We start from the raw sequence: 26588 nt of genomic DNA, 5'->3' as shown, positions 1-26588 counted from the left end.
CCCAGCTGTAACACTTATTGCCTCTCTGTGACTATAACTAAGTCACATATCAATGATGCATAAGCTAATGTTAGGCAATTTCTGGAAGGCAAACTTTATTTTTCTCCCCTGTAAAATGAAGAGGGAAATGGGGGAGAAAGGAGGGAGAGATTCCTTGTAGAATTTGACCACCACATTATCACGTTTTGTAAATTAAACTTATTGCAAAAGGAGACCGATACAATAAATAGATGTATTTGAAGGCTATAAATACATAAATAGAAAGGCAGGATCTATTGCCAGTGGTGGCAATGAGTGTTCACTGCTCCCTGCAGAAAAATCCGTGAAGTCCCCAGTTATGCTCTCAGCAGCATGGTAGATGTAGAAGGAAGAGGTTATCAAAACGAATTAAATGTGCAATAATATTGCTAAACAGAGAGGACAGTGTTTTCGAAGTGCATGTGTTAAACTGGATTCATCCATGTCACGCTGTGAATAATGGCCTTTCTTTGCTTCACCCGGCCCACGTGACTGGGTCTGCCCTTACGTAACTCCTTAGTGCAAAATAGGATATTGTTTAACCAAGAATTGCAGTTGGGGGTAGCTTTAGCTAACTTGTGGTAGAGAGATACAAAAACTGTTCAGTCTCAAGTGATGCAATATGATAATTTTCTGTCCTTCTTTTATTATGGTGTCTCTAATTTCGCTTGCCTCTCATAACTTGGCTGCCACAGTTTCATTCCCAAAAACTTTCTGGCCAGGAAAGCAGACAATCTGGCTTCATTTGGTTCCAGTGCTGTTCAGTCTGCTGGCTGAAAAAGGTGCTCCCAAGCAACGTGATTAGTTGCCCTCATTTCTGGGGCTCGAGATAAACACCTCTGCTGCCTTAGCCTGTACCTGCTAACATGAGGAGACAGCACGGGCTATTTTTGCATCAGCCTTTGCAGAGAAATGGAATTAAAATTCTGCAGTGCATCACAATTACATTTGCAAGTTGTTGTTGTTGTTTGTTTAAGCTGTGATTCACTGATGCACCCTGTGATTTGAGAACAAGAGGAGGCTGTGGAAAGCTCTGCATCTCTGATCAGCCCCCACCTCTTAATCCGTAGATAATAACCAGCTTTGACAAATGCAGCAGGAAATCCTGCAGTAGGGTGGCTAGTGATCAACACCCAAAAGGACTCTGCAAACCTTATTTGGGAGTGGGGTAGGATGATGGTGGAACTAGAGCAAGCCTTTTAGATAAGCTCTTCCTAGAGCTGCGATCAGAGATTGCAGCTGATGTTAGGCCCGCTAATGACCAGCGTCTCAAGTGGCTGCTTTGCTTCAGTTGTGTTTAAAGTCAGACTTCTCGGGAACTAAAGGAAGGGCAAGAAGCAGGATCAATTGACTGCAAAGTGTAAATGTTACAGACCAGACTGTGCCCAATATGCCTTGGTCCCCTTGGAGGTAGTGCTAAGATGCACCATTCCAATGTGTTAGCCTTTTTATTAAGGTGTGGAGAGTTTGTACTTTACAACTAAATTATTTGTATTTGAACACTGCATCATACAGCTATGAGAAATTCTGTAAGAGACACAGTCTGTTCTGTCCCCTGCAGTCCAGAACCCCACCTGTCCAAAAGGAGGATGATCTTTGGTCTCTAAAACCACATCCTTATACAACAATGATGGCTACTCAGTGCACCCAAGAAGAGCTCTGGGAAGCATTGTGCCTCAGAGAGGCTCAAGTGGTTGCCAGTGCACAAGGGAAGCATCCTCACGGTGCCACTTAAGGGGGCGGGGGGAAGCATCTGCTGGCCTCTGCATCAGGATAGCTCTGCCAGCTGGTGCAGGGGTCAGGTGGCAGGGTGAGAGCTTTATTCATTTCCTGCCTCTGCTTTGTTGGCAGTAGCAGGGACCACTCCCTGCGGTCAGGAGATCTGCAGTTGTGGCCAGCTTCTGCACATGGAAACAAAGTGTGGGTTAGGCTCCTTGCATTTACCTCCCCTTCTGCATTCACGGTCAGCCTTTAAATTATAAACATTAGCTGTGTGCAGACACAGTATTTAGGTGTAAACTCACACTTGCTGTTTGGCATAAAGTGTCTCTCTCCTATGACAGGTTTTGCCAGTTCAGTTCTTTGGTTTAGTGAGCTCAGGTTACGAAACTTAAACTTTGCAGTAAGTCCTGTTATAGGGACCTGGTTTGGAAGTCCTCAAAATGGACTAACATGATGCTGTTAACACTGAGGAAGACTTGTAGGTGACACTGTGGGTTGCAGCTGAGTTTTGATGCCGGTGGGATGTGAGAGTTTGCTGTAGTTCTCTTTCAAAAACCACCATGTAGTCATTTAATTTTTTGACCGTTTGGGGAAATGAGTCTTCACATGAGCAGTCCAGCTAGCATACATATAAGGAATCACTCTGTTGTTTGTTCCTTTACTTTAGTGCTGTAATCATTAACAAGCTGACATCTTTATGGGATGATGTGGTACCCAGCGGTGCCTTTGCCGATTTTGTACAATAAAAAAGTCTGCCTGCTTTTCTTAAGGGTCTATTTTTATATGTAACATTTTATAGCATCACTTTTTAAAGAGGAAGTGCTTAGGGCCCAGTTGCATAAGGTGCTGAGCACTCTTGCCTCTCACTGACTTGCATGGCAGCTGAGGCAATGAGCACTTTGCAGAAGGTGCTCAGCACCTGGCAGAATCAGGTCCACAGTAGGGAGGCAGGAAAACCACATAGTCACATCTTAGATAATGGTCAGTTCGTCATAAGATAATGTTCACTGTCAGCTTCTAACAGGAGAAACTGAAGCTTGTTTGTGAGCTGTCAGCACTGTGGTCCTCAATCCAGAGATGACAGAAATGCTATTCGACAGTTCATATTGTGCAGGAAAATCAACTTTTTTATGAGGATTTGAGGGAAAGGGTCAGAGTCTTATAATGGAAACTCAACTTTAATCTTCAGGAGTGGTTCCTGACTCCCCACAATTAGCTCTGGGTTTTTTTAAATAGTGCATCTTCTGTAAATCTTCAGCCCACATCCGGAAAGGTTTTGTTTGCATTAGGGCTTTATTCACATCCTGTGCTCTGCTGATGTGTGTTTCTTTCTGTGCTGTGGGGTTCTCCTTTGCATTTGCCTCTATAGATGCTTCCTGCAGGTGCTCGAGCTTGTTACATGTCTGCTCCTGGGTTGCATTGAATCCCACTAAAAGTGCAAAATGCTTCTGCCATCTCCTGTCCCCAAGACATGACTGCCTCCCATCAGTCCCAGTGTTAAATAAAAACCTACAACTGATCCAATTTTATAGCCTTAACCCTTTAGTGACTGAGTGCCTCACAGACATTGAGGAGTTGATCCTCAAAACACCATATGAAGTAGAGAAGTACTATCCTTATTTCACTGAGGCACAGAGAGAGTAGGGACCTGATCCAAAGCTCACTGAAGTCAATGGGAGCACTTCCATTGACCTCAGTGGATTTCAGATCAGGCCCTATGTGACTTCCCAAGTCACTCATGGTAGAACTGGAAATAGAATTCAGATCTCCTGAGTCCCAGTCCAGTGCCTTATCCACACAACCATCCTTTGGTGTATAGGAGCATAAATCCTCCCAACCACCATCGCCTCCTCAGGCCCAGTGCCCCAATACACACAAATATGTACTTGTCATTATATGCCCTTACCCCAACATTTTTATTCAGTAATAAATGGGGTTGATTGCAAATAACCAAGGGAAATAAGATATTTCAGAGTGATTTAATGTCAGCCTACAAGGATAAAAACACATAAAACAATTTAAATCTTTATATTATTTTGTTTTCTAGTCAATAAAAGTAATTACAATAAAATGCTGTCAGTAGGGTCTGAAATTTGCATCCCCCCCTGCTCCGTCCAGATGCTCTTAGGCTCTTTTGATTGTGTTAAAACTGACAATGTTATTTCTCCTTGTAGGAGGAGTGTCCATTATTGTTGCATCAAATAGTCATGAGTTGGATCAGTGTATCACTAGCAGAGTCTCATTACACGTAGATCTGGAAAGGCTGCCAGTTAGAGGGATTCCTGGGAGAAGCAGCTCTTCTTGCCTTTGCAAATGGAGGCAGACCAGCAGTGTTAGCTGCTCTCTCAGCCTCTGGGCTGGTGCCCTTTTCATTAAGAATTTATAAATTGTTGTTATCCTGTACATGCTGAGCTGCTTTTACAGAAGACCTGAGGGACCGGGAGAGACCTCTGATCTGTGTTTAAAGCTTCTCTTCATTTGTCATTTTACAGTGCACATTGCCTGAACAGTAGTCAAGTCATAACAAAATGAGATAAGATGTATACCAACTAAAAAAAACCCTCGCAGACAAGCCTCAGAGGAAACTTATCCAGAGCCGCAGGTGAATAGCAGTAATGCGCATCTCACCCTTTGTATTAAATAATCCCAAACCCCTAGCTTCCTCCCCACCCTCCTCCACTTTGTCTGCTGTGAATTTATAACAGTAAATCAATAATGCAAACAAAATATTCAGTCGGGGTGAATTTCAACCAGACACACAGCCTATGTACCACTGAAGTGCTTATGCAGGAGGTAAGTGGTGCATAGGACTTGTGCTTGCCCTCTGCACAAGCTGAATTGCACCTTCGGTGAACAAGCAGCTGCTTTTGTCTTGCTTTAAACATAAAGCTGGACTAAACTCTGCAATCCTTACTCACTTGTTACTCAGGCAAAATTCCCATCGACTTCATTGGGATTTTGACCTGGTAATGTCTGCATGAGGTCTGTGGGATTAAACCTAATGTGAATTGCTCAGTTTACACCAACACATCTTCTTTCTAAGTGCTTCCTTCCCAATGGGCAGAGCTGTACATGAAAGCATTGATTCTTTCCAGGTAGTCATTTGCATGTTCTCTAATGGTGAGTCCTATTTACAGTTTATTTACCTTAGTGACATTCTTATGATTCTTAACAGCTGCTTTTCCACTTTGACTCATAATTTATGAATTTTGCTTTCTGGTCAACTACGGGTTAATGGCTTCAGTGTCTCTGGGTATGTACAGGAAGTAAGGTGACCAGATAGCAAGTGTGAAAAATTAGGACGGGGTCGGGGGCAATAGACACCTATATAAGAAAAAGCCCCAAATATTGGCACTGTCCCTATAAAATTGGGAAATCTGGTCACCGTAACATGAAGAAGCAGCTGCATTTCATAAATACCCTCATGTACTGTGTACAGATTTTGTGTTGGCTCTTCTAAGAGGAGAGCAAGTACTGGAAACATCAGATGCTTTTGGATGTTAGGTCAGCAAATCCATTTGGCCTCATCTCCTTTCTGTTAGCAGCTGTACCCCACAACAGTTCTTAACTAAATGACCATTTGACTGAGCATCTTATAAAAATGCATCCTTCTTAGAAGTTTCTTCACTTTATATTACGAAGTACAATACTGGGAGAAAAAATGTAGACTGCAAACTTCTGAATTAGTAAAGAGCAAATATGGGGCAAAAAACTCATTAGGGATGTAATAATAAGGCACTATTATACAATGTGAGACTAATTAACTTTGTGTCAGATGCTTGGGACCATCGTACTCCATTTTTATTGGGCTCCTAGGTGCTATGTCAATACAAATAATAATAATTCTTACTCAGTTGCACTTCAAGTGAATTCAGTGGGTATTTTGCCTGAATAAGCACTATGAAAAGGTGGGGTCAAGGACTCAGGAATTTGCACATTGTTTGTAAGCTAGCCTATGAATCAACATTTTGCAGTCAATAATTTTTAGCTATAAATATAAAATAATGCAAGGTTAACAATTCAAAATAGCAATTTCCTTACTTCCATTGGTCCTGCCTTGTGGTTGTATGTTGTCTGTAAAATTCTTCTTAGAGTAAGATGACCAGAAGTGTGCATAGTACTCCAAATATGATCTGATTCATCCCTCGGTGCTGGAATAACTTCCACTGTTTATATTATATACTTCTATTTATGTAGCCCAGAATTTAGTTTGCTTATTTTACTGCAGCTAAACAGAGCACCACATATGGGGGGAGGGATAGTTCAGTGGTCTGAGCATGGGCCTGCTTAAACCCAGGGTTGTGAGCTCAATCCTTGAGGGGGCCATTTAGGGATTTGGGGATTGGTCCTGCTTTGAGCAGGGGGTTGGACTAGATGATCTCTTGAGGTCCCTTCCAACCCTGATAATCTATGATTCTATTATCTGAGTTTTATCAGCCACAGTTCCAAAGCTTCCTCTTCCTTGTAGTTTGCAAGCATTTGAACACCTGTTTCGACTGCAATAAATTGGACCTACAAATAGGTGTTATAATTGTGCAGTGGTTCTCCAAATTATTTATGCTGCATGCCACTTCATATGCGCCTGGATTAACTTCTCTTCCGACATCCCAGCTATTGTGTTTCACTCTGCAGACCACCAGAAATATTTCTGCAGACTATTATGCTCCATAAGCAGAGGCTTGGAACCACTGTTGTAGGGAGATGGACTTCTGGTTTCAAGGTGTGATTGATTCAGTAAGGCTTCGAGCGGTATGGATGAATCTTGGTACTCTTCTCTGTGCGTATTTACTACCATTGGGTGGTGTTGGTTGCTGTTATTTTTTATTTGTTGTTTTACTGTAGCACTGACAGGCTCCAAACAATAACAGGGTCCTGATGGGCTAGAGTTGTACAGACCTTTAGTGAGAGACAGTCCCTGCCCTGCAGGGTTTACAGTCTAAATCAGGCCTGCACAACATACGGCGGCCCGCGGAGGTTCACTGTGCGGCCCGCAATGGCAAATCATAGGGCTCTGGGCTTTTGCCGGGTGGGGAGCCCAGAGGTCTTTAAATCTCAGCCGTGGCCGGGATTCAAAAGGCTCTGAGCTGCCCGCAATGGCGGGGAACCCTGAGCCCTTTAAATCTCAGCTGCGGCTGGGAATCATAGGGCTCTGGTCTGCCTGCAGCGGCGGGGAGCCCAGAGCCCTTTAAATCTCAGCTGCGGCCGGGAATCAAAGGGCTCTGAGATGCCCGCAGCGGCGGGGAGCCCAGAGCCCTTTAAATCTCAGCCGCGGCAGGGAATCAAAGGGCTCTGGGCTGCCTGCAGAGATTCTCGGCCGCGGCTGAGATTTAAAGGGCTCAGGGCTCCCCGGCAGCTACAAGGAGCCCAGAGCCCTTTGAATCCCGGCCGCGGCTCCAGCAGATGGGCTAGGGCTGGGATTTAAAGGGCTCGGGCTCCCCTCCACAGCAGGAGCTCTGGTCCCTTTAAATCCCTGCCCCAGCCCCGCAAAGCTCCGGTTTCCCCCAGCCGCCGGAGGCCCGGGCCCTTTAATTTGCCCCTGACGGCTCCCAGCCACCTCTTCAGCTGGGAGCCCCTGATTGATTTAAAATCAAGTGTCACCTCCTCACCCCCAACCTTCCTTTTTGGCCCACAGCTGTTTTGGTGAGGTGGTGCTGGGGAAGGAGGGTTTGTTTCTGCAGGGCTGGGCGGTGCTGAGGCGGGGTGTTTCCGTGAGCCGGGAGGTCGTAGGGGGTGTTTCCACGCGGCTGGGGGGTTTCGGCCCTCAGCTGTTTTCTTTGGAGTAATGTGGCCCTCGCCGCTTTACGAGTTGTGCAGGCCTGGTCTAAATGGACAAGACAGACAAAACATGGGAGAAAGGAAGTATTGTTATCCCCATTTTACAGGTGGGGAATAGAAGCATTGAGAGATTTGCCAAAGGTTGCACAAGGGAATCTGTGGCAGAGCTAGGAACTGAAACCAGATCTCCCAAGTCCCAGAATAGTGCCTTAACCACAAGTCCATCCTTTCTCTGGTTGTTAGGCTTACCTGCCCAACTGGTAGGCTGTAGGTAGTCCCAGGACTAACTGGGCTTGTACATGTCTGGCATGTGTATGAACATGAATTTTTGTTTGCAGTATAGATGGGACCAGAACCATTAAAGAACTGGGGTTGGGATTTGTGTTACAGCTTTGTAATGCTGGTGGTTCTTTCTGAACTCTATAAATCAGATCTGTCTTACTCATTAGAGCCTTATTTGGTATTTTATTGTTCTAATATTTCTCTCATTAGTGTGTGTTCAGATAAGCTGGCAGAACTACATGCAGTGCTAACGCACTAGATAACATTTGCTGGGGTTTGATAATGAAGCTCCCTATCAGCTGTTTGCTTGACTGTATTTGGCTACATTCAGCCAAGGGTTTTCAGGGATTCACAGTTTGTTAGATTTCTTCCTTCTAATGATTGAAAGTAACAATCTGTTTTCCTTTTACTTTTCCCAAGGAAATCAAATGTTGAAAACCTTGAAAACCTATTTCCTGCTTACTCAATGAGATGGTCAAAATGCTCATGGCATAATAGTTAATAATAGGACCTGATTCTTCCAGCACGAAAGTGAAAGGGTGAAACCTTGGCCCCACTGAAATCAGTGGCAAAATGCCCACTATCTTTAGTGAGGTCAGGATTTCACCAGCTGAGTCTAATCATCTGAGTAAAGTTACTTGTTCTTTGTATAGCGCTTAAGAAGGATGGGGTCTTTGCCATGACTGGACTTCTAGGTGCAACACCAATACAAATAATTAATAATAATAATAATACTCATGTGTTTGCAGCATTGGTCCCATAAATAAATTTTAAAAAAAGGAATAAATAACAATGGGATAATAATACACTACTTGAAAATCATTTGTAATGTATTGTGACATAGGACCTGATTATGAAACCCATATTCACTCAATCTCACTGAATGGATAGTTTTAGCAAGGGACTTAATGCATGCTTAATTTTAGGATTGTGAGTTGTCCTATTGACTTGGAGATGTGCTCAAGCACCTTGTTGAGTTGAAACTGAAGTCAATAGGACTATTTGTCCATAAACTGTAACGTTAAAAATGGATTATAGTCTTACAAACTCTGCTGATCATACTGATACCAGGAGCAGTCCCATTGCACTCCCTGGTAATGAATACTTGCAGTTATAAGCAGTGACTCATGGTTTGTGTTGCAGCATCAGGCACTGTGACTGAAATGTTATAGGAACAATTGAAAACATTCCTGAAATTGGTGAATTATTTCTTAGCGTGCGTTTATTATTAACCTATTTTGAAGTTTCTTGTTCATATTTGCATTTCAGTCTGGTCTTGTATTTACCAAAGACAGATCTATTGTTTGGCAGGTGGCAGCCTGGCAGTGCTTCATCTTACACACTTGTCTGCCCAAAATTTAAAAAAAAAATAAAAAAACTCCATCAAACTTTTAACTGGAAACTCTGCACTTCTGGACAAGACCAACTGCTGAGAAGGTGAACTGTTCCACCCATTGTGGATTGATTGTACCCTAGAAACAGTTTTTTGTGGGGAGATTTTTCTTCCTTTTTCAGTTATTCATCTGCCTTCTACCACAACAGCCTGTGGGAGTTAGGTTTTGCCTGTGTAAAGCTAAAAGACAATATATCTATTGACCCTTTTGCTGTTTCTGGAATGTGTCTTTTGAAAAGTTCCCTTGAATTGTTCTCAGCAAAACACACTCCATTCTTCATCCTTACTGCAGACTGAAATGGTAAATAGGATAGGAGAAATTTTAACATCCCTCAAAGAAAACTAACTGACAGTTTTCCCTTAACACAGAACCATAGTGGGGGATGTGACATAGTCTGAATAATGTATTTTTTTTTTAAACTTCTCTGACACATCATTGTAATGGCATGATAACATAATAATAGCCTCTTGTTCCTCACAGAATTTCTGAATGCTAATCGTAAAAGGGCCATGTCCATAATCAATTGAAGTCAGTTACATTGTCTTCAATGGGAGTTGGACAAGGTACAGTATGACAACACCCCGACTGCCTGTTTAAAACTCCAGTTTAGCCGATTTCATAATACGTTGCATCTCAGCATTCATACCAAGAGGCTCAGTACCTGGAATTTATGTCTTTACATCGGTATTCTTTCCTTTTCCAATTCACCTTCGCAACATGAGTGTTTTAAAAAAAATCTTTGTATAGTCAAAGGAATTCAAAAAGTCTTCCATTATAAAGTACTACGTTTTGGTTAGAGCTCAATAAGCAGATACTTAAATTACACTGCATGCATGCAAAAATTATTGATAAAGCCAAGAAATTTTCCAGCCCTAATATGCAGTGTCCATCCTATACAAAAATGCACCCTGTTGCTAAACTGCAGAATTCTTGGAGTGCAGTTTTTAAAAGTAGGTGTTCTACGTAGCCTCATGTGAGACTCAGACATGCCCTATAATCCATGTTACATCAGAAAAAAATGTTTGCCAGATTTGAAATTCTTTTGATTCCTACATTTAAGGGAAAAAAATCTTTTTCTGAATGAGCTACTTCATCCATAAAGGACTGTAGACCATAACTGATCTCTGCTCCAATGCCACCCATTTAGCCCACCTTTTTTCCCTATCTCCAAAGGCTCACTGGGATCATTACAGGCATCTGGAACAACCGGTAGCTGCTGTGTGCAAGTCTGATTAATGCAGTTCAGTGGTTAGATAGAAAATTGGTGCAGGAAATGTGGCAAACATAAGTTTGATACCACTGTGATTGTTTTTTCCTGCTAGCTGGCAGAGAGAGGCAAAAGCACTGTTGCCAAACTGAGCAGCTATTCAGTTTGTTTTCCAGCATGGGAGACAAATCTGTGTACGTAAGGCCTGTTTTGTTTGTTTTTTTAAGAAGTGCTGAGTACCCACAACTCCCATTGCAGCTGCTGGCACCTCTAAAAATCAGGCCATTAAAACACGTCACATAATCCTTTGTTTTATTTTAACTTTACAATTGTTTAACAGCATCATGGCATAATAAACCCAGCCTCTTACATGGACATTTTATGCTGTATTTTTTACTGAGTACTGGAAATGCCATTCAATTAATAGCTACGGCTTTAAGTTCTTCCCACTTACCATCAAGATCTAGCGTGGCAAGCTAAGAAAGGAAGCATCATCATTCAGACCGAAATAATGGCAGTTTTGTGCACCTCCTATGCTAGAGAGGGTTCTAATGGGTCAAATCCCTGGCTGGTGTAAATTGGAATAGCTCTTTCAAAGTCAGATAAAGCTATGGCAGTTTACACTAGCTGAGGATCTGGACCTACAGATCTGCCTCATCCTTTATTTATAACTCAGGCATTTATAGAAAGCATGACTTTGAAATAACTGAACACTAAAATCTGAGTTGTGGTTTTGATGGAAATCTGAATTTTACTATGTCCTGGCAAATATGGGGCTGAAAAGACTAACAATGCAGCAGATATCAGGCTGCACTTCAATTTTTAAGAAATTGTCTGTTAATTAGAAGTGTTGCATCTGTGACGATTAGGTTTTCTTGTTGCATATGAGCTTTAAGAAAGAATTGCTTTAGCAAAAGCAGACTAAAGACAGCATGCTTCATATGCATGTTTATTTGGGGACTCATAAACTAATGTTGGAAAAGGGATTCCATGAAGAGGGGGACCTCATTAGCTTTCAGCATGACAGGTGAGAAGCAAAGCAAATAAAACCAAAACAAACCTCTGTGTGCTCTTTATTATCATAGAATATCAGGGTTGGAAGGAGATATACCTATCTCACAGAACTGGAAGGGACCCTGAAAGGTCATTGAGTCCAACCCCCTGCATTCACTAGCAGGACCAAGTACTGATTTTGCCCCAGATCCCTAAGGGACCCCCTCAAGGATTGAACTCAGAACCCTGGGTTTAGCAGACCAATGCTCAAACCACTGAGCTGTCTCTCCCCTACTGAGCTATCCCCTGCCCCCCCCGGAGGTCATGTAGTCCAATCCCCTGCTCAAAGCAGGACCAACCCCAACTAAATCATCCCAGCCAGCTTTGTTAAGCCTGACCTTAAAAATCTCTAAGGCTACGTCTACACTACAGGATAAAATCGAATTAGCTTAAACCGATTTTATAAAACATATTATAAAGTTGATTGTGCGCGTCCACACTAGGCACATTAATTCGGTGGTGTGCGTCCATGGTCCGAGACTAGCATCGATTTCTGGATCGGTGCACTGTGGGTAGCTACTGTAAAATAATGAGGCCAATAACGTCGATTTGCATCCACACTAACCCTAATCCGATATAGTAATATCGATTTTAGCGTTACTCTCGTTTTGTAGGAGTACAGAAATTGATTTAAAGAGCCCTTTAAATTGATATAAAGAGCAGTGTAGTGTGGACGGGTGCGGTGTTAAATCGATTTAACGCTGTTAAAATCGGTTTAACAGCGTAGTGTAGACCAGGCCTAAGGAAGGAGATTCCACCACCTCCCTAGGGAACCCATTCCAGTGCTTCACCACCCTCCTAGTGAAAACGTTTTTCCTAATATCCAACCTAAACCTCCCACACTGCAACTTGAGACCATTGCTCCTTGTTCTGTCATCTGGTACCACTGAGAACAGTCTAGATCCATCCTCTTTGGAACCCCCTTTCAGGTAGTTGAAAGCAGCTATCAAATCCCCCTTCATTCTTCTCTTCTGCTGACTAAACAAGCCCAGTTCCCTCAGCCTCTCCTCATACGTCATGTGCTCCAGCCCCTTCATCATTTTTGTTGCCCTCCACTGGACTCTTTCTAATTTTTCCACATCCTTCTTGTAGTGTGGGGCCCAAAACTGGACAGAGTAGTCCAGATGAGGCCTCACCAATGTCGAATAGAGGGGAAAGATCACATCCCTCGATCTGCTGGCAATGCCCCTTCTTATACAGCCCAAAATGCTGTTAGCCTCAGCAACAAGGGCACACTGTTGACTCATATTCATCTTCTCGTCCACTGTAACCCCTAGGTCCTTTTCTGCAGAACTGCTGCCTGGCCACTCAGCCCCTAGTCTGTAGCAGTGCATGGGATTCTTCCGTCCTAAGTGCAGGACTCTGCACTTGTCCTTGTTGAACCTCATCTGGTTTCTTTTTGCCCAATCCTCTAATTTGTCTAGGTCCCTCTGGTATCCTATCCCTACCCTCCAGTGTATCCACCACTCCTCCCAGTTTAGTGTCATCTGCAAATTTGCTGAGAGTGCAGTCCACGCCATCCTCCAGATCATTAATGAAAAGGATGTATACAGATGACCTCATTTTTTGTTGTTGTTTGGTTATATTGTAACTAACTAGTCTTGACATATATTTATTCTTCTGGAGAATTCTGTCAGTCTTTGGAAGACTTGGAATGTGACTTCACATCTGGAGGTTTAAACCTGAGCTCTGGTTCTATGGACCCAGACCACTTGAAAGGAGAAGGGAGAAAAAGCTGAAAAAGGTGCAGCTCAGGTTTCACGCACTCACTTCTGAGGTCATGGATCTGGTCTTCCAAAGCCTGTCCTCTAGGAAAAGCCAAGCCAAAACCAGAAATTTCTAATGTAAAAAGAAACAGGGATAACTCCATCTCTTTAGAGCTTTCTTTATGTATAAATGAGCAGTAAAGGATAAAAAAAAAAGAGTTTTGTATTTTATTTCATGTGCAGTTTGCCTTTAAATTATTCCTGTGATTCCCTCTCCAGTGTGACTGTGTGACTCAGTGCCTGTAGCTCTAGACTACTGCATCTATTAGGATTCGGAATCTGAAATGTAATGTTCCCAATTCATATTTTCATTATTTTGTAACTCCCACCGGAGTACAAGAACAGAGCTATAAAATATAACTCTGTTAATATTAGTGGTGATGTTAGTAGTAAGTAAAAAATATATATATATTCAGGCTCTTTTTATATTTTATTTTAAGATCAAAATACCTCACTGGAAAAACATTTAAAATGTCTTGAGCTTGCCCAATGCAAAAAAAAAAAAAGATGAGGAGGAACAATAACATTACTGTGGCTCTCAGATAGGAATTCTCGTCTTGGAATGTAACCAATTCTAGTTACTCATCTGCTGTGTTCTTTTATTTTGGGACACTTACACTCACATTGAAAACTATGAGCCATGTCCTGCAAACATTTAGACATGAGATACTTTACTCATGTGAAACTAATGGGCCTCCTTGTGGGAATGATTTGCAGGACCAGGCCCTGAATCTCTATTAACGAATTACTTGTTTTATGTTTCAACGATGAAGTCAAGAAATGATGGCAGCTCATTGTCCATAGAACTTAGTTCAAACAATGGATTGCTCTTAGATGGCTGTACAGAATTGGATTCATAAGTAAATATTTCTCTATAGCAGCTGGACCATGAGTAAGAGGTGGGGGAAGGGACAATCTTACAAAAATCTGCCAGGTAAAAATAATAATGTATGGTTGACTTCATTTTTATATTGTGTTTTTCAGTGTAAAAATGTAGCAATAATTGTTCCTTAGACAAATTTAATGCAAATATGTGTGTATAATATAGCTCTCATGTAGAAAAACAACTGAACTGTCCTCTAGGGATTTCATTGAGTATAAATAAAATTCCTGAAGACATACATGCTTGCTTACCATAATTAGCAGAAAGCTGAAGAATCTTGGGAACATTTCATATGGATGTTTTCTTTGATTTAGTTCACTTATCTGTTTCTAATTATAGTATTTTGCATTTAATGCTACTGTTTTGGCTCTTGACATGCACATCATGCCCAATGAGGTCTCACTGGCGTTCTTACATCGCTTTATGAGACTAAGATAAGATGAATCCAGGAAAATTTTTCAATCATATGTGCTTGCAAAAGAAATTGCAGAACTGAGTGAAATAAATAATTAGGTGATATCTATGAGCTGGATGAATAGATGAGGAACAGGAGACCTGAAACCTTCTGGCACAATTTGTTACTTTCCATTTATCATGCGTAAAATGTTTCATGATTTGATATTTTATGTGGATTTATTGTCAGGAAACTATTGTCTGCCTGGAACAGTTCACAGAATAACCCAATTCTGAACTATTCTAATAGGATTGTTTTGGGAGGGAATGAGTGATTGAACCTGGCAGTATTTTAGGAATGAATCTTAAAATTCAAAACCTCCAGAAATATTCTCAGCTCTGCTCCAAGGGTTAGATAAAAACTGTCAGATTAGGAGCATGCCTGGATACCTGAAGAGCTAGTGCAGGCAGGAGGGTTTAGGTGTACGTGGCCAAATCTTGATCGCATTGAAATCAATGACAAAATTTCAGTTAACTTATCTGAGGCCAGCATTTGGTCCAGGGACACGAGACTCTTTTTGGAACAGATGAGAGCACATACAGGTGAGGTGTGATATGTCAGAACAGAACGGGCAACAATGCAATGGCTGAGAAAATAGAAACCAGGAGAGAGTGAACAAGTGTACACAGGATAGGAGGCAAAGGCTTATGGGGTGAGGGAGGAAGGGAGGGATGCTGTGCAAAGGCCAACAGCGAGGAAGGAAAAGGCAGCTAAAATAAACAGATGGGGTAGACAAAGAGGAAAATAATATTGGACAGTGTAACGGATGACAGAAGGTCTCAGGAAGGAGAATCTAAAAAGAGAGAGAGAGATCAGCAAATATGAAGGAAGGAGTCATTCATGGAAGTGCATCTGTGTAAATGCAGGAGCATTGGGAAGAGCGTGGTGGGATCACAGCATTGTGGTATTGGTTCTAGTGTGGGGAAGCAAAAAATCTTTGCTGGCTAACAGGGACGTAGATTGTTCAGAGGAGAGCAGAAAACATCTGAGCAGGCCTGGGGTAGAGTGGGAAGACCAGCCATATGGGTCAAGAGATGTTCAGAAGTAAGGAAGAGAGGAGAGAGCTGGATGAGTTCTGGCTGTGACAGTCTTGTTATGGGAATAAGGGGATGATCACAGAATTCAAACATGTGCATGGAAAGAACAAATTGGTGAGAATAGGAGAGATCAGCTGCCCAAACATAAACTGGAGCATAGGAATCAGAGGAAATAAACTGAGCAGTAACATTACAGCTATGGTACAAGATTTCTTCCTCAGATAATAATGAAAATGAGTGGTGATGTCAGAACTGAAGGCATGTTTGGGGCATAATAACCATTATCATCTTAGTTAAACTAAGAACACAGTTCTAAAGAGTCTGGTCTTGCAAGCTCTCAAAGTGCTTATCTCCATGATTTCAAAGAGATCTTGAAGCGCAGAAGGTTCACGGGATTGGTCCCAACTATTCAGAGTATTTAGAAAAGGGCAGGTCCTGCAAAGTGCAGAGTAGATTCCTGGATGTCAAAAGTGAGAACATGAAAAGGAAAAATAAAGACTATGAATTTTGGCAGTGTAAATTTGGAACAAATACTTGGAGCAGGTAATATTTAATGGAGGAGGAGAATGAACAGACATGGTAAAAATGGAAAGTGTGCAAAGATCCATCTGCGAATGTTTCCCATCAAGTTTAGTGTGTGCTGAATAGTGGTCATTACAGTAGGAATAAAATCGGAGTGGCTAAAACCATACAGTCCTAGTCTGGTGCAACTTACCTTTAAATAGCGTAAAATATAATGTTGTTTTGGCTTTTCCTCAGGCAAGACAGCAAGCACAAATACGACATCAAATGGCAGAAGACAGCAAAGCAGAATACTCATCCATTCTTCAGAAATTCAACCACGACCAACACGAACATTATCACACCCACATACCAAACATCTTCCAGGTGAGATCTCATAGTACTGACTTACAGCAGCCTGTGTTCTTGGTGTGGCTACATCGACTAGATACATTGCAAATGCATTGGTAAGCCAGCTTAATTCTGTGATACCAGTTCTTTGCTCTTCAGAAACCACAGCACCACATTAGCAGACACTGGACATGATGCAGCAACCCAGGATCTCTAAAAGAAGTTGTTGCTCTCTTTGGTGGGAGCAACAATTCCTATGAATCCAGAGAGATGTTCTGGGGTTCAGTCTACTAAACTCCCTCTGACCTCTGGGCTAGCTACCAGACTGATTGATAATGTGGGAGGTGGGAGTCTGCTACTTGGTATGGCAGGAAGGGGCATGCCTGATGACATTACTCATAGTCTCGTTTTATTATACTCTATGTCCACGTGTCTGGGGAATGAGAGCATTGCTTGCATTGTCAGGGCAAGAATCAACTGAGAGAATTGTCATCTATAAAACCTTGTGCTCCTTTGTGACCTGTTTTCAAACCTCGATTTCAAAGATGTTTAGATTTATACCACGTTAATGCAGGGCAGTAACTTAATGGATGTCAAGGGGGCAGATGCTTACAGTTTGATTGCGTTTACTAAAAATGTCAGATGATGACCAAAAAAGACATGGCAGAGAGAAACTGCTGTGCTCTTTATGCATGGTCATTCAAGCCAATGTCTAGGATAAATTATTCCAAGGTATTTTGTGTTATAAAAAAAAAAAAAGCAGCATCCCCAGGCCATGTATACACTTTTTACAAGGCCTTTAGAGACCATAAAACGTTGGATCTGGTAAGCAGAATAGAACTTGCATCCTTGGCTAAGCATAGTTTGGGTTCCTGTGCGTTACCAATGCTCCAGAAAATTCCCTTGCTTTGCTTTAAGTGTTAAAATAGCATTCAGAGAGCTTGTTTTACTTTTAAAAGAATAATATCAGTGTTCTTTCCTGTAATTGTTCCATTTTTCTGTTGGTCATGGTTGGGTCACAGTTTAACAGGAAAAAAATGCATATGAGGGGATGGTTCTCAGCAGTCAGTGTCCTATCAGATCTCATGTTTCAACATGAAACATACACCTTTGACACCTGGACACACACTGTGCCTCCTCTTATGATCCATCATAACAGAAATATGCAACATCTGGTTTTCCTGTGTCCTAAACCAGAGGTCAGTGGAACAGATATTGAGATCCTTGGCACTCTGTAGTGATCAATAGGGCGCTATGTTGAGATGCCCTGATATAAACATTATAAAGTAATGTGGAGATTATTCTGAGGCCATCCTTTGATCTCTACTATCACTAAACCATACAGTACATGAGAATAACCATCTTAATTTGCCTGGGTTTAAAGTCTTATTTAAACAATTAATATAACAGGAGCTGTTTTGTTGCAGAAATTTAAAGTTAATTGAAACTGTGAAATAACTTTTGATGTTTGATCAAAGTGAAATGTAATGTTTCAGAAAATACAAGAGATGGAGGAAAGGAGGATAGTGAGGATAGGCGAATGCATGAAAACCTATGCAGAAGTGGACCGCCAGGTGATCCCCATAATTGGGAAGTGTCTGGATGGAATAACAAAGGCAGCAGAATCAATTGATCAGAAAAATGTAAGTGCTGAATCTTGTATCTTCTTCTTTCTCCTGTGTTCTTTATTATTTATTAGTTGTATAATAAAACCTAGGAGTGCAAGTCGGGAGCTAGAACCCTATTGTACTGGGCACTATACAGACACAGAACATAAAGATGGTCCCTGCCCCAAACTGCTTACAACCAGCTACAGTAACTCCCCACTTAAGGTCCTCTCGCTTAAGGTTGTTTCGATCTTACGTCCCTGCTCAATTGCAGAACATGTTCCATTTAAAGTTGTGCAATGCTTTGCTATAACATCGTTTGGCTGCCTGCTTTGTCCACAGCTGGCAGCCGCCCTATCAGTTCCCTTATGTGTCCCCGTCCCCTCCCCAACAGCGCCTCCCGCCTACCAGAAGACCCTGCAGATCAGTGCCTTCCCCCTCCTCCCCTTGCCTCCTGCCCGCGGCAATCAGCGGGCTTGCAGCGTTCGGGGGGCGGGGTTGGAGCGAGAACATGGTGTGCAGGCTCCCCCTGCCTCCCGAATGCCTCAAACCTGATTGCCACAGGCAGGAGGCTGGGGGGGAGGGAGGGGGAGCCTGCGCGCTGAGTCCTCGCTCCTCCCCTCTCCCTCCTGTTCCCTGAACACCACAAGCCAGCTGATTGCTGCGGGCAGGAGGGAGAAGGGAGCAGCGAAGATGCGCCGCATCTCCCACCTCCCTTCCCTGCCTTCTGCCTGCAGCAATCAGCTGGCTTGTGGTGTTCAGGAGGGACAGGGGAGGAGGAGGGGAGGGGAGGAGCCCCCTCTCTCCTGAACGCCGCAAGTCAGCTGATTGCTGCTGGCAGGAGGCAGGGGAAAGAGCAAGGATGTGGCATGTAGAGTAAAGGGGGAGGGGGGGAAGAAGAGACAGGTTAAGGGTGGGGGCTTGGGGGAAGAGGTGGCATGGGCGGGCCAAGGGTTGAGCCCCTGGCCCCTGGTGCTTGCAGAGTAGGGGAAGATGCTGCTGTGCAACATGCTCCTAGCGTACTGCACCTTCAGCCTCCTTGCCTGCCTCATTGTCTCCAGTGCCAATAGGCGCCTGCCTGTGTGGGGTAAGGTGGGGGCACCTCTCAACTATAGTACTGTACTGTATGGCCAAAAAAAATCCCCCTGGAACCTAACCCCCCCCATTACATTCTTTCTTATGGGGAAATTGGATTCGCTTAACATCATTTTGCTGAAAGTCGCATTTTTCAGGAACAGAACTACAGCGTTAAGTGAGGGGAGTTACTGTACACTGTTAAGAGAGAAACTGAAACACAGAACTTGCACCCAAACCCAGGTAGTGCACCGAAAAGGTGTTCCTCTGTCACATGTTAACTAAGGATAGCTCTAGTGCTGTTCTTTTGTATGAAAAGGTAGTTGCTTTGTTGTCTTCTTACAGAAAAAAAATCTGTAAAAGCAGCAAAGAGTCCCGTGGCACCTTATAGACTAACAGATGTATTGGAGCATGAGCTTTCGTGGGTGAATACCCACTTCGTCGGATGCATGAAAAAAATCTGTTCTTCTCACAAATGGATTCGTTTAGCAAGTTAATCCATGGGGTCGTTTGTCTTTTAGGAAGGAAAAGTTTCTCTACCAAATTTACTCCATTAACATGCATTCTATACATAAATGTTTTGTTTGGGTGTATTTAGATAAGATAATGTGTTCTAAAGATGTGACTGTTAGGGTTTGTATACACTACACAGTATTGTCGACAAAAATCAGCTTTCATCAGCAAAATAGTGGAGGTGTACACATTGAAATGCTCTTCTCACTGATGTAACTCCCCTGCTACACAGACAAAATAAAACCACCTCGGCAAGAGGCATAGAGCTTTTTGCAACATAATTAGAGTGGCGCAGTATCAGTGTAGACAGCACTTGCGTATGTCGCCCTAAGTGGCCTCCAGGAAGTGTCCCATAGTGCCCATCATGACCGCACTGGTCAGCAGTTTGACTCCACTGCCCTGAAGGTACACAGGCATGTGCCACTCTCCCGTTTAAATGCCTGGGAATTTTTGAATTTCCTGTTTGGATGGCATAGACTATTCACACAGCATCTTCCCAGGAGACCATGCTGACTTTCTGCAACAGACAGGCTCCCACATGGAGTGTGCCAGAGCTGTTGGATCTGCTGGGTCTGTGGGGAAAGGAGGCTGTGCAGTTGCAGCATCGCTCAAGTCGTAGGAACTTTGATATCTGTGGGCAGATTGCTCGTGGCATGCAGGGTGAGAGACACAAAAGGGACATGCAGCAGTGCCATGCTAAGATCAAGGAGCTGCGGCAGGCATACCAGAAGGCAAGGGAGGCCAACTGTTGCTCTGGTGCAGCACCAAAGACATGCTGCTTCTATAAGGAGCTGCATGCCATCCTAGGTGGTAACCCCACCACCAAGAGCCCTATGGACACATTGGGCTGAAGGCAGCGGCCAATGGAGGCATCCCTGAGGACGAAGTGGTGGATGAGGAAGTGGAGTTGGAGAAGCATGTGGGACATGCAACAGAGTCATCTGGTGGTGTGTCAAGCCAGTATCTGGTTTTGACTCCGGAGGGGTCTAGCCAGACCTAGCACTCTGGCTCACATGAAGCAGGAGAGGCAAGCTTTGGTAAGCATGTGTTTTGCTTTGGTACTGCACAGCGATAGGAGATTGAGGTCTCATTTACTTTGTTATATGATAGAGAAGGGATAAGAGAGAGAAATTAACAACAAAGCCTATGCAGCTATGCACTGGGGACCCTGTGGAAAAGTTTGTTAATGTACACTGGGATGTCTTGGGAATCCTCCACAGGGCACTTTCATGTAGGTACTCTGCAATCCTCTGCTAAAGGTTCCTTGGCAAAGCTGCCTTGTCTGTCCCCCTACTCCATGCCAGCCGGCAATTATTTCTGCAGGGACCAAAGTAGCATACAGGTGAGCAGCATACGGACCTGGTCTGAAACTGCACACGTGCAGGACATGCACCCTTGCATCCTGGGTTACCCTCAGAAGTGAGATATCAGGTTTGATTACCCAAGCCTGTGGAAAAAGGTGCCAATATTCAGAATATTCTCTCTAGGTGCATGTAGTGACCCTCTTCACAAACCATACAGTTAATGAAAAACTCAGGCTGGATAGCCTGGAAAGGAGATGATAATAGAAGAACAAGAGTGGATGATAAAGCTATTGGAGGGCCAGACAGAGAGGCTCAAGTCCCTCATAGCGCTGCAGTCTGAGCACATCCGTGCATGACTCCCTCTGCAGCTAATACAGAACGTCATTCCATGCCCTTTCCAAACTCCCCCAACACATTCCCTGCATGTTCCCGTTCCATCGCCATACCCCTTGCACTCCACCCGGAGAGCTTGGTTTCATGATGAAAGCTGGAGTTACACACAACTGGAGAGGCTTAACCGAGAGACGCTTCCTCGTTGCCATGTCCGCAGTTTGGGGGAAAAAATAAAAAGTTATCCTTTAATTAAAGTGTAGTCTTTGAAACAAAATGAGTCTTTATTTATGTCATGCACATGGTAGTTGCTGCTAAAATTCAAATACAGTGGCTATAGGCAGGAACGTTTGCTCACTAGAATTAAAGCTCAGGAAGCAAGCATTGCAGGGGTCATTCAAGGTGGCAAATAAACAGTGTCTGTCTGAATGCATCACATAAAGACACATTACTGTGCCTCATTGTCAAAATGCTCCTTCAAAGCCTCCCTGATTCGAAATAGCCCCACATTGAGCCCCTCTAATTGCCCTGGTATCTGACTGCTCAAAATCAGCAGCCTGCCAATCCACCCCAGCGCTCCAGCCCTGGGGAAACTTTTCCCCCTTCATTTATAACAAAGCAAATGTTATGCAGAGCACAGCAGACTGCTATGATCATTGGAATATTTTCCTCATTGAAGTCTAACCTGTCAAAAAGGCAGTGCCAGCAACCTTCTAATCTGCCAAAGGCACATTCAGTGTTCATTTGCTACCTGCTGGGCCTGTTGTTGAAGCACTTCTTGCTACTGTTTAGGTTCCCAGGGTAAGGTTTCATGAGCCACGGGAGCAAAGGGTTGGCAGAGTGGGCATTGCACATCCCCCACTGGAATCTTCTGGTCTAGAAAGAAAGTTCCAGTATGCAGCTTTCTATACAGTCCAGTGTTCCTAAAGATGCGTGCATCATGCACTTTCCTTGACCAACCCACATTGATGTCAGTTTGATCTGGGACCAAAATTGGGATATGCGTGCGATCTATCACTCCACTGCTGTTAGAGAATCCCATTGCTGCAAAGCCATCAATTATTTCCTGCACATTACCCAGAGTCTTAGTCTGTTGTGGCAGGGGACAATTAATGGCTTTGCACAGTTGCATCACCGCAGCCCCTACGGTGAACTTTCCAACTCCAACCTGATTCGTGACTGACCAGTAGCAGTCTGGATTTGCCAGCGTCCACACAGCGATTGCCATTCGCTTTTCCACTGTGAGGGCAGCTCTTATTCTGGTATCCTTGCACTGCAGGGCAGGGGCGACCTCCGCACACAGTTCCAGGAAGTTGGCTTTGCACATCTGAAAGTTCTGCAGCCACTGCTCGTCATCCCATACATGCATCATGATGCGATACCATCCCTCAGTGCTTGTTTCCCAAGCCCAGTACCAACAGTCCACCTTGTGCAGCTGCTTCGTGAATACCAGCTGTAATCTTGAATTGTTTCTTTCCATTGCACACAGCAGGGCATGCACCACAGATTCACTTTTATTCCCTGCTCATGAAATATTGCAGGACCAGCTGTGTTGCATTCATAATGTTCATCAGCAGACTAGTCAGCAGTTCAGGATCCATGCTTTCAGGCAGAGATGGCAGGCACACAGTTTACAGAGGCTATTCAAAACCGGCGCAAAATGAAGTCGGAAGCCCGTGGAATGATGGGATGGAAATAACTGCATCGTGAGATGGTGAGCATTCCCCCATGATGCACTGCAATCCGCTCCCAGATCTCCCAGCAGCAGAGGGTGGCTGGTTACACAGTGGTATAGCAACCCATGATGCAATGATCTCTCTGTCAGTGCCAGAGCACCAACTATGGATGCGCTCCACTGACACAAGGAGTGTTCTGTGGACGTGGACAACTGATGTAATTACAGCAGCATATGATCATCAACTTAACTCTGTAGTGTACAAAAGGCCTTAGTAAATAGGTTTCAGCATCAATTAGAAGATGAAGGGTATTTTCTCAGATATTTAGTGATCAATTCTTATGTGGCAGAAATGTTTGCTCTAGCTTTTCAACAGAACCACAAATCAAACTGAATGTTGCAGAAATTTGTTTATTGTAATTATTCTCATAATTATGGAAATACTGGATTCTGAGTGTGGAGCTGGACAGCCTACCTAGATTGGGCTGGATTCAGCTTTGAAAATGAGCCAGCTTTCAGGCAAGGCTGAATGCACTGAGAACTGTTGATAGTATGTGGTTAAAGGAACACGAGCCAAGACTCAAAACCTGCCCTGGCAGGAAAAGAGCAACCCTGCTTTGGGTAAGTCAGACTGTGAGCTTTCATATGTGACCAATGCAGAGATGAGACAGGAGTTCTTAGATGCAAGAAATGTTGGCATTTTGTTCATTGCAAGCACTAGTAGAGTATTCCCAACCCCAAGTACAGTGCTCAAAAATCATGAGCTTGTTAAATATAATAAATACGGGTTCTTTTAATTTAGCTTTTGGGTTTGAGCCTTTTGGGTGCACCTGACCCATGTTTTCTAGCTTTCTACATAGCCCTGGTGGCTAGAAATTTGGTGGTTGTGTTTTTTTTTTTTTTTTAATGAAAGCTGAGATTCTCGTGTAATAACATGACTCCAGGAATTGGGGGTTTAAGTAAAATACCAGATATTGTAAGACACATGAAAAAAAATCACAGGAGTGAGCAGCACTGCCTTTTGTACCAAAGTGTCTCAAATTAACTCTAGTTTGAATAATGTACGGATCTTTAAGATTTCAATGTTTGTTCTTTTTGGCATTAAAAGGTTAAAGGCTAATAGCAAGACCATTACTGACATTCTGAGGATCTTCTGGCTCTTTACCTAATTCTGTACATTTAGTATTACAAATATCTATAAAAATAATACTGTTCCATACAGCAACTATGAAGTCTACTATTTATAGTGCTGAAATTGTGCTGTACGTATAGTAAATAAGAAGGTGGCACCCAGAATTGCAATGTATTTATTCTGCTGGAAACATAATTGAGTGAACTCCATAGGAAGCACCACAGTTGTGGTCACATGGTGTGTAATACGGCTTGTATTATGCCTTTGATCTTCAGAGGTCTGCACACACCTTACATGACATGAGCAAGCCCACTGAGGGAGTTGTGTGCATACTCCGTTAGATCCCATCTGTTCCTCTGGTATGCACATGCTCACGCAGCTGCAGTAATAATGCTTGAACTTTTCTTTCACTGTATCTAAGATGCTACTTTCTGCATCAAAATGTCACACCCATCTCCTTTCCATCTGCCCTATAAACTGATGACTGGGAAGTATTAAAAATGAAGAGCCACCATGGGCTTGAATTGCCAAAGTGGAAACATTACAAATATGTTGCTATCAACATTTACATTAAGGAAACCTCAGGTACAGAGAGGCTAAGCCAGGGGTGGCCAAACTGAGTCTGAGAAGGAGCCAGAATTTACCAATGTACATTGCCAGAGAGCCACAGTCATATGTCAGCAGCCCCCCATACTGCTCCCAGCACCTCCCACCCACCGGCAGTCCTGCCAATCAGCACCTCCCCCTCCCTCCCCACACCTCCCAATCAGCTGTTTCGTGGAGTGCAGGAGGCTCTGGGAGGAAGGGGAGAGGAGCGAGGGCACTGCAGGCTCAGGGGAGGGGGCAGGAAGGGGTGGACTGAGGGCAGGGCCTGTGGCAGAGTCAGGGGTTGAGCAGTGAGCACCCCCAGTACATTGGAAAGTTGGCGCCTGTAGCTCCAGCCCTGGAGTCGGTGACTATACAAGGAGCCGCATATTAACTTCTGAAGAGCCGCAGGTGGCTCCGGAACCACAGGTTGGCCACGCCTGGGCTAAACCATTCATCATGTGGATTCTAGCAGGTGTGATGGAGGTGCTGCTTCATAATAAAATGAAAGTAAATGAATTACACTTCTTGCCATCAACTAATTGATTTTCAGAGACTGTTCAAGAGTCAAAGGAGCTCAAAGCAGAACGGAATGTCCTTGTCTATGTATCTGTTCCCTAGCACTGAAATACATATGGGGACTTCTCCTTGCGAGACTTCTGGAAAACCATTTTTGTTCCGCTTCATTATTCAGTGTAAAGAACTGACAGGATATGTTGGATATATTTAATATTCATTACACATTAGCTGGAAAGAAAACTGAACGACTCTCCTGTCCACCTCCAAAGCTGCCAGTTTTTCAGGCTTAATTTATTTAGTTGTTGCACTTGTTGAAAAGTAGTATACTTGTTAAGAATCAAATTCTCCCTTCTCCTCAGCATGCAGAACTCCAACTAAAATAAATGAGGCGTTGCATGGATTTATCTGGGACTAAAATTTGTCTCTGTATTTCTAATATACTTATTAGGTGCATGCTACTTTTTTCCATTCGTTTTCATTGTAAGGCAGATGTCATTATTTCAAGGCTAAACCACAGTGACTGTTAAGTGAACCTGTGTGGAATTTGCCTCTGCAGGCTCTGTCAGTAGATAGGATTAATTTGTTATGGACTTCTGAGTTCCTGTTATGACATTCTCACTGTCCGATACACAGAATGAGCTGGTTATTTTTAGCTCCATTGTAGTGGTAGGATGTTTTGACAATGTGGAAGGAATATTATATAATTAAAGGAGAAGAATTGAAAGGTTCAGAAGGATGGAATAAAGCACAAGTATATAATGTAATTTGATTTTTTTTCTCTCTTGCCACCCCCCAGCTTTTGCTTTCATGCTTATAATTAAATATCTTTAGAATTAGACAAGTTTTAATGTCAAGCTAAGGTGAAACTAAAGTGCTACAGTACCTCCTTTAAGGTTTATGGGGGTGATTTACACAGCACCTAATAGATTTACGAGCACAGATCTCATTAGCTTTCAGTGGGATCCTTCCTCCTCAGCCCCTTAGCTGATGTTGAAAATCTTGTATCGAGTCTTTGCTTAATTCATTTGCTTAATTCAGGTTGGATATGTGCATATCATGCTAGGCTGCTTCCATATGCTCAGAGGAATACAAACAAAAGCCACAAAATGTGGTCAAGCACCACTCTTCTCTCTGAAGTGCAGTGACATGGCAGTATTCCTAATATCCATTGGCTAATGAGCCCTCTAGGGACTATGGCGCAATATCTCTGATGACCTGAGAGAGAGAAAATATCCATATGGTATGAAATGAAGAGCTTCCTCCCCAGAAAAGCCAATAGATTATATGTATATTAAGGACGGATGATAGGAGAAAGAATTTAAAGAATAATAGTTTTCTGTGTTTACAGATTTGAAACATATATTCAATGGGGTGAGGCTCATGATAGGACACTTTTAAAAACTATG

At 43.2% G+C, this 26588-nt stretch overlaps 1 protein-coding gene across 16 annotated transcripts in view; it reads left to right on the top strand.

Moving 5' to 3' along the window:
* Nucleotides 1-26588, top strand: part of FNBP1 (formin binding protein 1) — a 154655-nt gene that overhangs the window by 84843 nt on the left and 43224 nt on the right. For all 16 annotated transcript variants that reach the window (XM_030535349.1, XM_030535350.1, XM_030535352.1 and 13 more), the window contains exons 7-8: nt 16351-16479; nt 17940-18086. In XM_030535349.1, coding sequence (XP_030391209.1) covers nt 16351-16479; nt 17940-18086 — 276 coding nt within the window. The remainder of the gene's footprint in view (nt 1-16350; nt 16480-17939; nt 18087-26588) is intronic.

Source organism: Gopherus evgoodei, chromosome 16 (assembly GCF_007399415.2).
Source record: "Gopherus evgoodei ecotype Sinaloan lineage chromosome 16, rGopEvg1_v1.p, whole genome shotgun sequence".
In the NCBI taxonomy this organism is placed as follows: domain Eukaryota; kingdom Metazoa; phylum Chordata; order Testudines; family Testudinidae; genus Gopherus; species Gopherus evgoodei.
The sequence above is the reverse complement of the archived record's forward strand: the minus strand, read 5'-3'. Positions and strand labels throughout refer to the sequence as shown.